The sequence below is a fragment of the Coregonus lavaretus genome (genome assembly GCF_964263955.1).
Source record: "Coregonus lavaretus genome assembly, contig: HAP1_SCAFFOLD_1366, whole genome shotgun sequence".
NCBI classification, from domain to species: domain Eukaryota; kingdom Metazoa; phylum Chordata; class Actinopteri; order Salmoniformes; family Salmonidae; genus Coregonus; species Coregonus lavaretus.
In genome coordinates, this window is record NW_028160079.1 from 13,263 (window position 1) to 30,821 (window position 17,559).

At 41.0% G+C, this 17,559-nt stretch overlaps 1 protein-coding gene across 1 annotated transcript in view; it reads right to left on the bottom strand.

Moving 5' to 3' along the window:
* LOC311122188 (polymeric immunoglobulin receptor-like) overlaps positions 1-17,559 on the bottom strand; it is a gene marked incomplete at both ends in the record, with an annotated part of 30,566 nt that overhangs the window by 12,917 nt on the left and 90 nt on the right. Inside the window, one exon of the mRNA XM_084196583.1 lies at positions 17,076-17,381. Coding sequence (XP_084052709.1) covers positions 17,076-17,381 — 306 coding nt within the window. The remainder of the gene's footprint in view (positions 1-17,075; positions 17,382-17,559) is intronic.

A 17,559-nucleotide genomic window follows, 5' to 3' on the forward strand; every position in this document is an offset into this window, starting at 1 on the left:
CCATCTAAAAATTCTAAAGTAAGTACTACATGATTGAGGAATACTACAGTGTGTGGAATATAATTATCCAGTATACTACAAAATTATATTGTAAGCACTACACAATCGAGGTACACTACATTGTGGAGTATAGAATTCTACAGTATACTACAGCTTACTATAGTATTCTATAGTAAACTGTAATATTGTTTTATGTAGGAGGTTACACATACCTGCTGAGAGTCTGGGGAAGATGAGGAACAGGAGGATGAGGCGGGCAAGATTGGGAGCCATGTACTGATGTGTGTGTCAAGGACAAAGTCAACAGCGAGAAATACTCTACTTCCTTATGTTCACAGACATCACTTTCTTTAACTATCTTCCTGTGTCTGTGTACATTCCCCCCACAGTGGCAGATAGCAACTATTGCGTTAAATTGGCTAGTTTAACCCAAAAGTCATAGTCACTACAATGTACATGTATTTCAGCTTTCTCTAAGGCCTTTTATGCACCAAGAGTCACTACTATCCTGTTACCCTCTGATGGAAAACAGGCCACTAATGATACAAAGACTGGATGCAGGAGCATCATGCACCACATTTTCAATGGCCAAATTCAATATTTCTGAAGAAGGCCATTAAAGGCTGAAACGTCAGTCTTTTAAACTTGCTTAATAAAACAAATACTTTTTATGGTGAGCGAGCGTTGCACCTTTTCTTTTCTAAATTCAATATTTCTGAATTAATTCTGTATAAAATAAACTATATCATACATTTATGTCAAAGAAATTGATAGAATTCAGGTGTGCTGCATAGATGGAGTGATGGGAACTAGACCTCCACAGACTCTCACTTTAAGCCAGGTCAGGGTTCAGGGTCCTTCAGGGGCCAACTCAAAACCACAGGCAACTCAAAACCACAGATAATATCTTCATAGTGTCAAAATTAGCTCAGGTCAGGAAGTTGCAGTAACACAAGGCTGCAAGTCTTGGGTAAACTCATTCCACAACGTCATGTTAAATACTGAGCTACAGTGCATTTGGAAAGTAATCAGACCCCTTGACTTTTTCCACATTTTGTTAAATTACAGCCTTATTCTAAAATGGATTCAATAGTTTTTTCCCCTCATCAATCTACACACAATACCACATAATGACAAAGCAAAAACAGTTATTTAGACATTTTAGCAACAACCCCCCCACCCCCCCCCCCCCCTGAAATATCACATTTATGTAAGTATTTTTACCCTTTCCTCAGTACTTTGTTGAAGCACCTTTGGCAGTGATCACAGCCTTGAGTCTCGGGGGGGGGGGGGGGGGGGGAAACAATTGTGTAGATTGATGAGGGGGGAAAAACAATTGAATCATCAAGCTCTGTCAGGTTGGATGGGAACCATTGCTGCACAGCTATTTTCAGGTCTCTTCAGAGATGTTCGATCGGGTTCAAGTCCGGGCTCTGGCTGGGCCACTCAATGACATTCAGAGACTTGTCCCAAAGCCACTCCTACAGTGTCTTGGCTGTGTGCTTAGGGTCGTTGTCCTGTTGAAACGTAAACCTTTGCCCCAGTCTGAGGTCCTGAGCGCTCTGGACAGGTTTTCATCAAGGATCTCTTTGTACTTTGCTCCGTTCATCTTTCCCTCGATCCTGACTAGTCTCCCAGTCCCTGCTGCTGAAAAACATCCCCACAGCATGATGCTGCCACCACCATGCTTCACCGTAGGGATGGTGCCAGGTTTCCTCCAGACGTGACGCTTGGCATTCAAGCCAAAGAGTTCAATCTTGGTTTCATCAGACCAGAGAATCTTGTTTCTCATGGTCTGAGAATCTTTAGGTGCCTTTTGGCAAACTCCAAGCGGGCTGTCATGTGCCTTTTACTGAGGAGTGGCTTCCGTCTGGCCATTCTACCATAAAGGCCTGATTGGTGGAGTGATGCAGAGATGGTTGTCCTTCTGGAAAGTTCTTCCATCTCCACAGAGGAACTCTAGAGCTCTGTCAGAGTGACCATTGGGTTCTTGGGCTCCTCCTTGACCAAGGCCCTTCTCCCCCGATTTTTCAGTTTGGCCGGGAGGCCAGCTCTAGGAAGAGTCTTGTTGGTTCCAAACTTCTTCCATTTAAGAATGATGGATGCCACTGTGTTCTTGGGGACCTTCAATGCTGCAGAAATGTTTTGGTACCCTTCCCCAGATCTGTGCCTCGACACAATCCTGTCTCTGAGCTCTACGGACAATTCTTTCGACCTCATGGCTTGGTTTTTGCTCTGACATGCACTGTCAACTGTGGGACCTTATATAGACAGGTGTGTGAATTTCCAAATCATGTCCAATCAATTGAATTTACCACAGGTGGACTCCAATCAAGTTGTAGAAACATCTCAAGGATGATCAATGGAAACAGGATGCACTTGAGGTCAATGTCGAGTTTCATAGCAAAGGGTCTGAATACTTATATAAATACATATTTATTTAAAATTTCTCAACCTGTTTTTTTGTAAATAAGGTATGTTTTTTTTTCCATTTTTATATATTTGCAAAGTTTTCTAAAAAACTGTTTTTGCTTTGTCCTTATGGGGTATTCTGTGTAGATTGCTGAGGATTTTGATTTATTTAATCAATTTTAGAATAAGGCTGTAACGTAACAAAACGTGGAATAAGTCAAGGGTTCTGAATACTTTCCGAAGGCACTGTATACCTTCTATCTTTGGCTCCAACTCAGCAAACTACTTCCAATACATCAGAATATCACACTCAAACTCACAAAGCACAGAGCTCACATCATTTTTGATAGCCCACAGGCACTTCTCCAGTATGACATTTTCTTTTGAATTTCCTTTATTGTATTTTGGTTTTTTAGTTCTACTACCTTTGTTACTGCCTGTAGGGTTGGCCCAGCAGTTGGAGGCTTAAAAGCATTAAAGTGGAGGCAGCGATATGGAGTCACCATTGGGTTATTTTACAAAAAGATTGTGGAGTTCCAGAATCCGGTGAGGAAAATTACAGTGCAAGACAAAATAGAAAACGAAACAAAATGACAAACTTGAGACTAGACTTCAAGTTGGGCCCTAAAAGCTAAATACCTTGTGTCAAAGGTTCACCATGGTCTGCCCGGGAGGAGCTCTACCCCAGCCGTTGGTCGTGTTCCTCTGCTCAGATGTTGCTGACGCATGCCAGATCTTACAACGCCTGGTCTCAATTGGGCTCCCCTGATTAAATAAAAGTGAATAAATGATAATAACATATGATGTGGTTTGCTGATATGTAAAATACCAGGAGATCTGGTATGCATCAGCAACGTCTGAGCAGAGGAACACAACTCATATGTTATAGCAAGGACCGCACAGTCAATGACATGGAAGGCAACCATTGGTTGATGCATGCAACATCTGAGCAGGGGAACGCATCCTTTATGTTGCGTTAGCCCCACCTACGGAGACAAACCAAAACAGTTAATCAATCAAAAAACAACACATTCAAAAGGACAAATAATATTGTCTATAAGATAAGGTAAGCTACCATAAATTAATCAACGTAAATGTTGACTGCGAACAACAGTTACAAAATGACCATTTAATAAAGTGCATGGATTATGTGAATAGCGCTAGACCACACGGTTAACAAACATGTAATCTGATGTGTGCCGCTATGATGTTACTGAGATATACATGAAGGAAATGATTCTGGTGTGTGTAGGTGCTTCGGTAGCCTACTCTATAGGGCACAGCTTAGCCCCGTGACACAGCCGTAAGGCTTTGGCTAGCGACGCCTCCAACTTTGAGTTCTCCCCCCGGATCAGAAGGGTAAAACAACACTGGAAATAAAGGATTTGAGTCTTTGTCTGTGCAGCTGTTTAATGTAATAAAAAGTACATCTTTATAAGAGGCCACACAACTCTGGTCTCTCTTTTGGTACCAGCCACAGCATTACATAACAACCTCTCCCTCAACGTGATCAAGACAAAGGAGATGATTGTGGACTACAGGAAAAGGAGGACCGAGCACGCCCCCATTCTCATCGACGGGGCTGTAGTGGAGCAGGTTGAGAGCTTCAAGTTCCTTGGTGTCCACATCACCAACAAACTATCATGGTCCTAACACAACAAGACAGTCTTGAAGAGGGCACGACAAAGCCTATTCCCCCTCAGGAGACTGAAAAGATTTGGCATGGGGTCCTCAGATCCTCAAAAGGTTCTACAGCTGCACCGAGAGCATCCTGACTGGTTGCATCACCGTCTGGTATGGCAACTGCTCGGCCTCCGACCACGAGGCACTACAAAGGGTAGTGCGTACGGCCCAGTACATCGCTGGGGCCAAGCTTCCTCCCATCCAGGACCTCTATACCAGGCGGTGTCAGAGGAAGGCCCGCAAAATTGCCAAAGACTCCAGCCACCCTAATCATAGACTGTTCTCTCTGCTACCTCACGGCAAGCGGTACCAGAGCGCTAAGTCTGTCCAAAAAGCTTCTACCCCCAAGCCATAAGACTCCTGAACAGCTAATCAAATGGCTACCCGGATTACTTGCATTCCCCCCCCCCATCTATGCATAGTCACTTTACCTCTACCTACATGTACATATTACCTCAATTACCTCAACTAACATTTTTTTGACATTTTAGTCATTTAGCAGACACTCGTATCCAGAGCGACTTACAGGAGCAATTAGGGTTAAGTGCCTTGCTCAAGGGCACAGACAGATTTTTCACCTAGTCGGCACAATGCTCTTAACCACTAAGCTACCTGCCGCCCTGTGCCCCCGCACATTGACTCTGTACCGGTACCCCCTGTATATAGCCTCGCTACTGTTATTTTACTGCTGCTCTTTAATTATTTGTTATTTTCTATTTTTATTATTTTATTTCTTACTTATCTATTTTTTTACTTAACACTTTCTTAAAACTGCATTGTTGTTTAAGGGCTTGTAAGTAAGCATTTCACTGTAAGGTAGGTTGTATTCGGCGCATGTGACAAATACAATTTAATTTGATTTGATATAGAACTATTTAGCCTAATAGGATCTCTGTGGTGCCAGCAAACTCATTGTGTTCTGACTGCCATTTTATTCAGATTAGGCCTATCTTCATTCATAACTATCCCAATAGGGTGTTTGACCCACTGAATACTAATGATTTCTATCTTCATCCAGCAGGTGTCAGTAGAGTTCCACCTGCGATGTTGAAGTGATGAACCTACAGTAAGTGCAAAGTACAGCAAAATTTAGGAAGGAGTCAAGGACACAAAGCTGTTATTATTAATTTACACACATTTTTCAGAATGATTATTGATACAATTTACCCATTGATCTCGTCATAATACCGTTGTCAACTTCCATGAAACTATAATAGACAAAATAAAAAAATCCAGAAAACATTCAACTACTACATGTTCACATTTAGGGAACCTTATAGAATTAATTTGCTTATTTATGATTGTGTACAACTAAAGTTTTGGCATATTGATCGTTTATTTCCTAACTTGGCATAGGCTAAAGTATTTATGAATATTCACGAAGAGGCGTGGTCACTTGTGACGGAGCGTCTACACACCTCTTGTCAGTCAGGTTATCACAGTTTGCTGCGGGCGAAAGTCCACTATAAATTACGGAATTGTTACACCAAACACCACATTCCGTCTCTTCAAGGAATCCCCGCATGGTTCAGGTAAAACCAAATTACTTTATCTCCGTGTAGGCTTACTACTGCTCTTTGTGACTGTATCATTTCTCTGCGTTTTGGATAGGCTACCTGTAGCCCAATAATGGACTGGAACCTAACCTTAGTCCTTAGTCCAAGGACCTTACATGTTCGGTTTAACCCCCTAGAGTTTAAGGGCCCGGGGCTGGGTTTCTAGTAAGCTAACATATTGATTTGTTTAATGATGTGCATAACAAGGATCATTTAGCCACTAGATATAGAATTTTAGGACCCTGTAGGTATAAAAAAATATATATAAACATTATTAGATGAAATGTACTACTATTATCCCATAGAAGCACATTGAATAACAGATTCATGCATGGAAAAACAGATAGTTCCCCCCCAAAAATCCAAAGGAAGTTTGTTTTGAAGTGTCTGTCCTATCTATATCGTAGATCTATATCTCTCGTGTTTGTGAGTCTCATCTTTCCATAGAGGGGTCATACTAGTTTGTAGCCCAAACCGTTCGGATGCTACAGATGTTTTCTGGAGAAGACCGAATTTCGTAATGTCTCCTGGTCTGACTAACACCTGCGTAGCTCTGCCACCTTCCTCCACAGATGTGGAAGGCCGCCATAGGCGGATGCGGTGGATTGAGACTTAGCCCATGCAAAAAAAAACATATATCTAGCTTAAACAGACATATTTTAATGGTGATTTTATTATTATTAGATTTCCGCATGGGCGCAGACATCGGCTCTATCTTTTCAATGCAAGGGTTGTTTTCCCTTTGTTAGCGCAGGATAACACTGCAACTGTTAACTCCTATGTTTGCCATGAGTCTAATAACTATGATCTTGTTATTCTCCATTAGTATGTATTTTTGTGATAATTGCCAACTGCTGTACCTTTGTAACCCCTCCCAACTGACGTAACGCAATGTATGACTGATAAACACTATTCAACTGGAAATCTGTCTCATGGTCCTTTCAGTCTATAGTTCAAGTCAGTGGTTAACCAGAGCAAACATCTAGCTCCACCAATATCTAGTCTAGACATATTTCACTAAATATTATGTTACATATGGAGAGGCACGAAATACAATATGGATAGGTACGAACTACAATTTGGATAGGTACGAAATACAATTTGGATAGGGGTAAAGTGACTAGGCAACAGAATAGATAATAGACAGTAGCAACAGCATATGTGATGAGTGTGTGTGTGGCGAATGTGTGTACGTGTTATGTGAGTGTGTCTGTGTGTGTATGTAGAGTCCATTGTGTGTGTGTATAGAGTCAGAAATAGTAAAAGGGTCAATGCAGATAGTCCGGCTAGCTAGTTGGTTAACTATTTAGCAGTCTTATGGCTTGGGGGTAGAAGCTGTTCAGGAGCCTTTTGGTCCAGGACTTGGCGCTCCGGTACCACGTGCTGTATGATAGCAGAGAGAACAGTCTATGACTTGGGTGGCTGGGATGCTGGAGACGGTTGTAGACACAACATGGACCATAGCTGCAGCCACCTCTTCCAGTCAGCCACCTCTTCCAGTTCAGCTTGAGTTAGTGGTTTATTGAAAATATTGAAAAATACATTTTGAGAAACTGCCCTGTCAGTGGCTTATAAGTGTTGACATTCAACATTCATTAATTGGAGAGGGGTGAAATTTCCCCAGCCCCATCCCTCAGCTGTATAGCTGAACTAATGTTGTGAACTGTGATGCACATTGTCAAACGCCACACTGGTGTCCACTTCCTTTTCCACAAAGCTTAGAAAATTAGCTAAGCGAGATTTAATGCAGCCTATTGTTTGAGCAATTGCGATTCAGTAGACACTAAAACTAAGTTAGAATGTTGACGTTTTCTAGGAAGGAGACAATGTTTTTCTATATAATAAGAGGGTGAAGCCTTGACGATAGGATTAATCATGAAATGTTTGAATATTCTCAACATTCTGTTGTCCTCTTCTTTATGTCAGTCCTTCCTGTTTCTCCAATTAAAGTATCTGTTTCTTCTTTGAGTGTCTTTCCCGGATGTTTTTAGAATATTTTTGCACTTGTTCTGATGTTTCTATGACAATCAATGAAAAAAATTATTGCGAACAAGAGATGTAAATGCATTTTTATATGATTTGATTATTTCTATCAAATCGTAATTTTTATGAAAATCAAAGGTTGTAAAAGTAGGCCAGATGGTTTTAGAAATTGTTTCACTTGTTTGATGTTTCTATGGCAATCAATGAAAAGGTTGTTGTAAAAAAGAGATTTAAATGCATGTTTATATGATTTGATTATTTCTATCAAATCAATACTTGATGTTTTATACAAATCAAAGGTTGTAAAAGTAGGCCAGACCTTTTTAGAATAATGTTCACTTGTTTTGATGTTTCTATCACAATCAATGAAAAGGTTGTTGTAAAAAAGAGATTTAAATGCATTTTTAAATGATTTGATTATTTCTATCAAATCAACATTTGACTTTATGTGTCCACCCCTAACAAAAACATTAGCTCGTGAAAGATCCTTTCAAGTAATCAGAGAGAAATGGAAATGTATGTCAAACTTTAATTAGGCTAACGGTGAATGTCTGTTTAATGTCTGATATAAAACCTACTTTACCTCAGTCAGAGACTACTGGTTTTCTGTTCTACCTGATAGTTAAATGCACCACCCTGGTGTACCAGGTCTAAATCAGTCCCTGATCAGATGGGAACAATACAAAAATGCAGTGGAACTGACTTCGAGGTCCAGAGTTGAGTTTGAGGGGCATAGACTATCAATGTAAAAAATATGCTTTCCTATTATTGACGTCAGCGTAGCTTACTTTATATTGAACACCAGTGTATCATCATTTGTCCATTGTCTTGATTTTCTGTTCTAGTCCCTATCTTTTTCAGTATCTTCCATGGCTACTGTACATCAGCAGGTAACCTAGCCCTTGATCATGACTCTCAGTTCCATTACATTACACATGAGTCATTGGACCAGGGCATCTTCCGTTGGGGGAAGTTTTGTTAAGTGCCGCGATGCTCGGTCTGAACACTAAATGAGTGGCCAGTGGCTGCAAATCAGGTTGTTATGGACGTAGCTCTTCTGCAGATGTGTACACGTCCATAACAACCTGATTTGCAGCTACTTTAGGCCTATATCTGATAACAGCAAATTGTTATATTAATGAATTGCCTATGTAGCTAGCTAACCATGTAATGGAGATGGAGAACACAGTTTCTACTGCCGTGTCTTCTCATGTGTGTAAAGTAGCCTAAACGCACTTCATCCCATGTGAAGAGGTCTGGATCTTTATAGCACAAAGGGTAGTGACTTGCCCTCATATATAAATCATTGCTTGCCACCTACTACTGTATGTCACAACTGTACAATTTTTTTACCCATGTAGGAAGAGACACAATTGGGACTATGAATTTAAATGACCTTTGACTCATCAGACACGATGCCAGGTAGCATGTTAATGAGACCAGATTAACATGTTTAGGCTATGGATTACAATGACTTATGAGCATGGCTGTGACTACATATGAGGACACAGAGGTCAGGACCTCGTAATTTCTTCTAATAAAGCTAATAATAAAACAAATATATACTTTGTACACAATAAACAAAATCAAATACGGGTCAACCTCTAGATATTGATCCCAGCGTTGATCAAAGCTCAGAACGCTTATAGACTTGATCTGACTAAGTTATTCGCGCCTGCCTCTTTGCAAAGTTTTTATAAGTTAGGAACTAAAAAAAATAATACGTTAGGAACTTTAAAAAATAATATGTTAGGAACGTAAAAAAAGAATAAGTTAGGAACATAAAAAAAGAATACGTTAGGAACTTAAAAAATAATATGTTAGGAACTTTAAAAAAAATAATACGATAGGAACTTAAAACAATATGAACATCTCCACATGGCCTATCTTCCCTGTAGGCCGACATTAAAATATAATCAACATGCAAACAATACAGTTCTAAAAATGTCATAGGTTTCCATTTCGTCGCTGATGCTACGTGTCAGTGTGAATCATTTCTCATATTTCCCCCCTTTCAGGGGTATAACATTACAATTGTATAGCTAATAGGCTACAGTGGGGAAAAAAAGTATTTAGTCAGCCACCAATTGTGCAAGTTCTCCCACTTAAAAAGATGAGAGGCCTGTAATTTTCATCATAGGTACACGTCAACTATGACAGACAAAATGAGGAAAAAAAATCCAGAAAATCACATTGTAGGATTTTTTATGAATTTATTTGCAAATTATGGTGGAAAATAAGTATTTGGTCAATAACAAAAGTTTCTCAATACTTTGTTATATACCCTTTGTTGGCAATGACACAGGTCAAACGTTTTCTGTAAGTCTTCACAAGGTTTTCACACACTGTTGCTGGTATTTTGGCCCATTCCTCCATGCAGATCTCCTCTAGAGCAATGATATTTTGGGGCAACTCCCTCCAAAGATTTTCTATTGGGTTGAGATCTGGAGACTGGCTAGGCCACTCCAGGACCTTGAAATCCTTCTTACGAAGCCACTCCTTCGTTGCCCGGGTGGTGTGTTTGGGATCATTGTCATGCTGAAAGACCCAGCCACGTTTCATCTTCAATGCCCTTGCTGATGGAAGGAGGTTTTCACTCAAAATCTCACAATACATGGCCCCATTCATTCTTTCCTTTACACGGATCAGTCGTCCTGGTCCCTTTGCAGAAAAACAGCCCCAAAGCATGATGTTTCCACCCCCATGCTTCACAGTAGGTATGGTGTTCTTTGGATGCAACTCAGCATTCTTTGTCCTCCAAACACGACGAGTTGAGTTTTTACCAAAAAGTTCTATTTTGGTTTCATCTGACCATATGACATTCTCCCAATCCTCTTCTGGATCATCCAAATGCACTCTAGCAAACTTCAGACGGGCCTGGACATGTACTGGCTTAAGCAGGGGGACACATCTGGCACTGCAGGATTTGAGTCCCTGGCGGCGTAGTGTGTTACTGATGGTAGGCTTTGTTACTTTGGTCCCAGCTCTCTGCAGGTCATTCACTAGGTCCCCCCGTGTGGTTCTGGGATATTTGCTCACCGTTCTTGTGATCATTTTGACCCCACGGGGTGAGATCTTGCATGGAGCCCCAGATCGAGGGAGATTATCAGTGGTCTTGTATGTCTTCCATTTCCTAATAATTGCTCCCACAGTTGATTTCTTCAAACCAAGCTGCTTACCTATTGCAGATTCAGTCTTCCCAGCCTGGTGCAGGTCTACAATTTTGTTTCTGGTGTCCTTTGACAGCTCTTTGGTCTTGGCCATAGTGGAGTTTGGAGTGTGACTGTTTGAGGTTGTGGACAGGTGTCTTTTATACTGATAACAAGTTCAAACAGGTGCCATTAATACAGGTAACGAGTGGAGGACAGAGGAGCCTCTTAAAGAAGAAGTTACAGGTCTGTGAGAGCCAGAAATCTTGCCTGTTTGTAGGTGACCAAATATTTATTTTCCACCATAATTTGCAAATAAATTCATTAAAAATCCTACAATGTGATTTTCTGGAAAACATTTTCTCAATTTGTCTGTCATAGTTGACGTGTACCTATGATGAAAATTACAGGCCTCTCTCATCTTTTTAAGTGGGAGAACTTGCACAATTGGTGGCTGACTAAATACTTTTTTCCCCCACTGTATGTGTCTGTAGATGGACTGAGGTGAATGAACCTACAGTAGCCAAGGTGATAATGACTGGGATAATTTTGGCTTGTTTTGCTGTTCTCCAAACAGCATTTTAAAGTTGCATTGTATAGAAATGCAGAAAAATGAGCTTCAACATTCACAAAAATGTCCCCCCCCCCTTCAGGACCTCTCTGAAACTCCCTGATTACGGCCCTGCTTGTGAGTCGTCACCAGCATAATGGGTATGGCTGTATCATAGGTACCAGGTAGCATGGCAATCACATGAGAGCACCTGGGGCCATAAGTACGTATCGTAGTAAGAGTGCTGATTTAAGATACTTTTTGCTTTTTTAGATCACATTGAATCAGATTAAATGGACACGGAGGACCTGTTCCTAGATCAGCGCTGCTATTCTGAGACGCTTGATGCATTGGGCCACATACGGCCATCTAACATTAATGGACAGGCCCCAGATCTAACATTAATGGACAGGCCCCAGATCTAACATTAAAGGACAGGCCCCAGATCTAACATTAAAGGACAGGCCCCAGATCTAACATTAAAGGACAGGCCCCAGATCTAACATTAAAGGACAGGCCCCAGATCTAACAATAAAGGATAGGTGACAACAAGGGACCACTTCAAATGCTTTCCCACATCACAGTCATAGCAGATCAATGATTACCTCAAGGAAGGGAGGAGGAAAGGGTTCATGTTAGTATTGGAACATGTGCCACCATATCATCTAAAGACCCAGTGATGAGATTGGTAATGATCAGAGATTACTACCCTCTTCCATACTGAAGGGATGATTACTACCCCTTTCCATATTGAAGGGATGATTACTACCCCTTTCCATATTGAAGGGATGATTACTACCCCTTTCCATACTGAAGGGATGATTACTACCCCTTTCCATATTGAAGGGATGATTACTACCCCTTTCCATATTGAAGGGATGATTACTACCCTCTTCCATACTGAAGGGATGATTACTACCCCTTTCCATATTGAAAGGATGATTACTACCCTCTTCCATACTGAAGGGATGATTACTACCCTCTTCCATATTGAAGGGATGATTACTACCCTCTTCCATACTGAAGGGATGATTACAACCCCTTTCCATATTGAAGTTATGATTACTACCCCTTTCCATATTGAAGGGATGATTACTACCCCTTTCCATACTGAAGGGATGATTACTACCCCTTTCCATATTGAAGGGATGATTACTACCCCTTTCCATATTGAAGGGATGATTACTACCCTCTTCCATACTGAAGGGATGATTACTACCCCTTTCCAAATTGAAAGGATGATTACTACCCTCTTCCATACTGAAGGGATGATTACTACCCTCTTCCATATTGAAGGGATGATTACTACCCTCTTCCATATTGAAGGGATGATTACTACCCCTTTCCATATTGAAGGGATGATTACTCCCCCTTTCCATATTGAAGGGATGATTACTACCCCTTTCCATACTGAAGGGATGATTACTACCCCTTTCCATATTGAAGGGATGATTACTACCCCTTTCCATACTAAAGGGATGATTACTACCCCTTTCCAAACTAAAGGGATGATTACTACCCTCTTCCATACTAAAGGGATGATTACTACCCTCTTCCATACTAAAGGGATGATTACTACCCTCTTCCATAAAGAAGGGATGATTACTACCCTCTTCCATACTAAAGGGATGATTACTACCCTCTTCCATACTAAAGGGATGATTACTACCCTCTTCCATACTAAAGGGATGATTACTACCCTCTTCCATACTGAAGGGATGATTACTTCCATACCGAAGAGAGGATTACTTCCATATTCCATACTGAAGGGATGATTACTACCCTCTTCCATACTGAAGGGATGATTACTTCCATACCGAAGAGAGGATTACTTCCATATTCCATACTGAAGGGATGATTACTACCCTCTTCCATACTAAAGAGAGGATTACTACCCTCTTCCATACTGAAGGGATCAATGTCATCAAGAGGATTCAATGCTACAATTTCCAACCTGATTGGAGAATGTGAAGATAATGATGTTGTGTCATGCCTCAATAAAGGGTTAAATCATTTATTGATTATAAGCAGTTCATATGTGGCCTTACGGTTATTATTGATCCATTCTAATGGAAGAATACGTATTTATCTCTCCTCCGCTGCGTTTCAATCACTTCCATTGATCATTCATCCTTCCTATCACTTCCATTGATCATTCATCCTTCCTATCACTTCCATTGATCATTCATCCTTCCTATCACTTCCATTGATCATTCATCCTTCCCATCACTTCCATTGATCATTCATCCTTCCTATCACTTCCATTGATCATTCATCCTTCCTATCACTTCCATTGATCATTCATCCTTCCTATCACTTCCATTGATCATTCATCCTTCCTAACACTTCCATTGATCATTCATCCTTCCTATCACTTCCATTGATCATTCATCATTCCCATCACTTCCATTGATCATTCATCCTTCCTATCACTTCCATTGATCATTCATCCTTCCTATCACTTCCATTGATCATTCATACTTTCTATCACTTCCATTGATCATTCATCCTTCCAATCACTTCCATTGATCATTCATCCTTCCAATCACTTCCATTGATCATTCATCCTTCCAATCACTTCCATTGATCATTCATCCTTCCTATAATTTCCACTGATCATTTGTCCTTCAAATCACTTCCATTGATAATTCATCCTTCCAAGCACTTCCATTGATCATTCATCCTTCCAAGCACTTCCATTGATAATTTGTCCTTTCAATCAATCCATTGATCATTCATTCTTCTTTATGTTGTCCTGTAGAGGTCAGAGTCACACACATTTGTTCTTACTCTATTTAATAAAGGGAAAGTATTGTTAGTCAATGATGTTATAGACTTGCACATTCCAGCTGGGGATTGTATTGTGTGAGAGAGAACATTTCACATTCATTAAATTGTTCCCATTTGTTTTCCTGTTAACAAAAACAGAAAAACACTGTCTCTCTCTATGGATGTTCAATGGCATCAACTGTCATCTTTTTCACTAAGTGCAAACACACATGTGCGTGCACACACACACACACACACAAAGACTCATGATTGATGCCAAGCTGTGACAGGGCTCTGGAGATATCTGTAATTATGAGTTATCTTTCCATCGTTGGTCTCTATAAAGAGTTCATACATTCATAGAAAAAAAAGCTTTATATTGTGATGTGAATGGGGGAATCTTGGCTGTCTACCATTTCTTTATTAGACAGAGCTCATTGACACACAGTAATTGCCTAATACTGTAAATCAATTTTAGTGGATGTGTTCTAAGGAAACTCACAGTGGGTCGGAGTCGGGACCTAGATGATGTGTCCCGGAAACTTGGATTAGGACTGGGTGCTAGTAGCTATTATCCTCTGGATTAGGACTGGTTGCTAGTAGCTAATATCCTTTGGATTAGGACTGGGTGCTAGTAGCTATTATCCTCTGGATTAGGACTGGTTGCTAGTAGCTAATATCCTTTGGATTAGGACTGGTTGCTAGTAGCTAATATCCTTTGGATTAGGACTGGGTGAGGACAGAGGACCTACTCTGACAACCACTGGATTAGAGAGAGGGCAAGAGGCCAATGTTTTGGATTGCCTCTGGATGGTGGGATTATCTTCTGTAGAAAATAGTCTCTCTCTCTCTCTCTCTCTCTCTCTCTCTCTCTCTCTCTCTCTCTCTCTCTCTCTAAGATTTTGTCTGAGGTTGCATCATTAAGGTTTATCACTTTCTTATGAAGTAGTTTACAGGTAGCTCAACATTATCATCCTGCTGTGTATGTGTGTGGGGGGGTATAACGTTTTTTCTTAAACTGGACGTTCAGTAGTCCATGTGTTGTCAAAACTAAGACAGTGTGTACTGTGTGAACACTTCTTTACACTACCCTGTCTGTCCGTCTGATGATCCTGGCAGTGACAGCTCCCTCTACAGTGAGGAACTGATAAAGAGCTTTTCTCCTCCTCTGTCACGTCTTTAAGAGGGTCTTTAAGCAGCACTTTGTGATTGACTCAGACCTCCCTCTCTTAGGATGAGAGCTCCTCATCTCTGACAAGCTCTGATAGGATGCGAGCTCCTCACCTCTGAAAAACTGACGGATGGGAAACTTTAGAGAAATTATCATAATCAGACTCTCCCCATGGCATTTAATGATAATCCTTGAGCACTGTTTAAGAACTGTAGCATATAGCTCTCCCTATGGAACTATGTGTCTGTTCTATTTGTATTCCATGTGCTCCTGCCTACCTGATCTATGTTGTCCCACTTCTACGTTCTGCACCTGTGTGATCCTGCTCATTTCATCTGTGTTATACAATTTGTATGTGATGCACCTGTGTGCTGCCGTTGCGTTCCAGAGGTAGCTAGCTATGGCAAACGCAATCTGTTGTCATGGCAACACTGGGGAGCGTTGTGATGTTTTCAGAGACACTACAGGCGTCTACAGTGAGATTGCGCAGAGCCCCTCTCTGACGTGTGTGTTTCTTTAATGGAATGAGAGTGTGAACATTTCCACCAAAAGGATAGAGAGAACACTAAAAAGGCAGAGACTAAGGGTATTTATAATAGTGTGCTTGTGTGCTCGTGTGTGTGCGTTTTCGTGCACCTATTTGTGAGAAAGTTTATAGTAGTGTGTGTGATGGTATGAGACACAGAATTAGAGATCAGAACCTTTCTAAATCAGATGAGACAGGGTGAGCCTTGCTCTACACAATGCATCCAACAGTGTTTTTACAGCATGTGAATCCTTATGACGTAAAACCATAGAACTGAAGAGAGCTCAAGGGGAACTAAAGGAAGCTAGAGACATGCACTATGTCATGCTACAAAAGAGAGGGAACTGAGGGGAAGCTAGAGACACTGTGTTATGTTGCAACAGAGAGGGAACTGAAGGGAAGCTAGAGACACTATGTCATGCTGCAACAGAGAGGGAACTGAAGAGAAGCTAGAGACACTATGTCATGCTGCAACAGAGAGGGAACTGAAGGGAAGCTAGAGACACTATGTCATGCTGCAACAGAGAGGGAACTGAAGAGAAGCTAGAGACACTAGGTCATGCTGCAACAGAGAGGGAAATGAGGGGAAGCTGGAGACACTATGTCATGCTGCAACAGAGAGGGAACTGAAGGGAAGCTAGAGACACTGGGTCATGCTGCAACAGAGAGGGAACTGAAGAGAAGCTAGAGACACTATGTCATGCTGCAACAAAGAGGGAAGTGAGGGGAAGCTAGAGACCCTGTGTCATGCTGCAACAGAGAGGGAACTGAATAGAAACTAGAGACACTATGTCATGCTGCAACAGAGAGGGAACTGAGGGGTAGCTAGAGACACTATGTCAAGCTGCAACAGAGAGGGAACTGAAGAGAAGCTAGAGACACTATGTCATGCTGCAACAGAGAGGGAACTGAGGGGAAGCTAGAGACACTATGTCATGCTGCAACAGAGAGGGAACTGAGGGGAAGCTAGAGACACTATGTCATGCTGCAACAGAGAGGGAACTGAGGGGAAGCTAGAGACACTATGTCATGTAATTGTAAACAAACGCTGTCCAGCTTCAAAACACGGTCAGTTCTTGCACCTACGTATACAGTATAGCTCTGTCTATGAATTTCAGACTGGTTACACATTTATCATTTCATTTGTTGTAAAATGATATTTATAATTGGGTCATTATTTTTTATTTGACATTGCAGGTTTACAGGACAATCCATAGGACATTGCTGAGCACTATTCATTCTACTTTACTAGATACAAACAGTGAAGGGATCTTACCTGGAGTGAAAGATAGGTAGAACCATTCTATCCTGATATCTGGTCCTCCATTGATCTCCACAACACACCTGTAATTCTCAGAGTCCTGTGACTTCAGGTTAGTCATGGTCATAGTGAAGATTCTCTTGTTGATGTCATCAGAGATTGAGGCATTACTACTGCTCTTAGGATGGTCAGTACGTACCACATAAGAACACACTTCCCAACCTAATCCTTTACACCAGTATTTCACATGGTTGATGTGAATCAGATCATAGTGACATGGGATGGTGATGGAGCCTCCTGTCTGCACAGACACACACCTCACTGTGGACACATCTACACAAAACACATTTAAATTAGAATTAACATTTAACAGAATCTGTACAAAGGAAAAATACAAAATGAATCATATTGCTCCAACACACAGCTCGTTCATGATTGAGATTGATTATACAGTGTTTTAAGTGAATAGACCCAGGGGACTTCGCCCTTAATTCGTAGA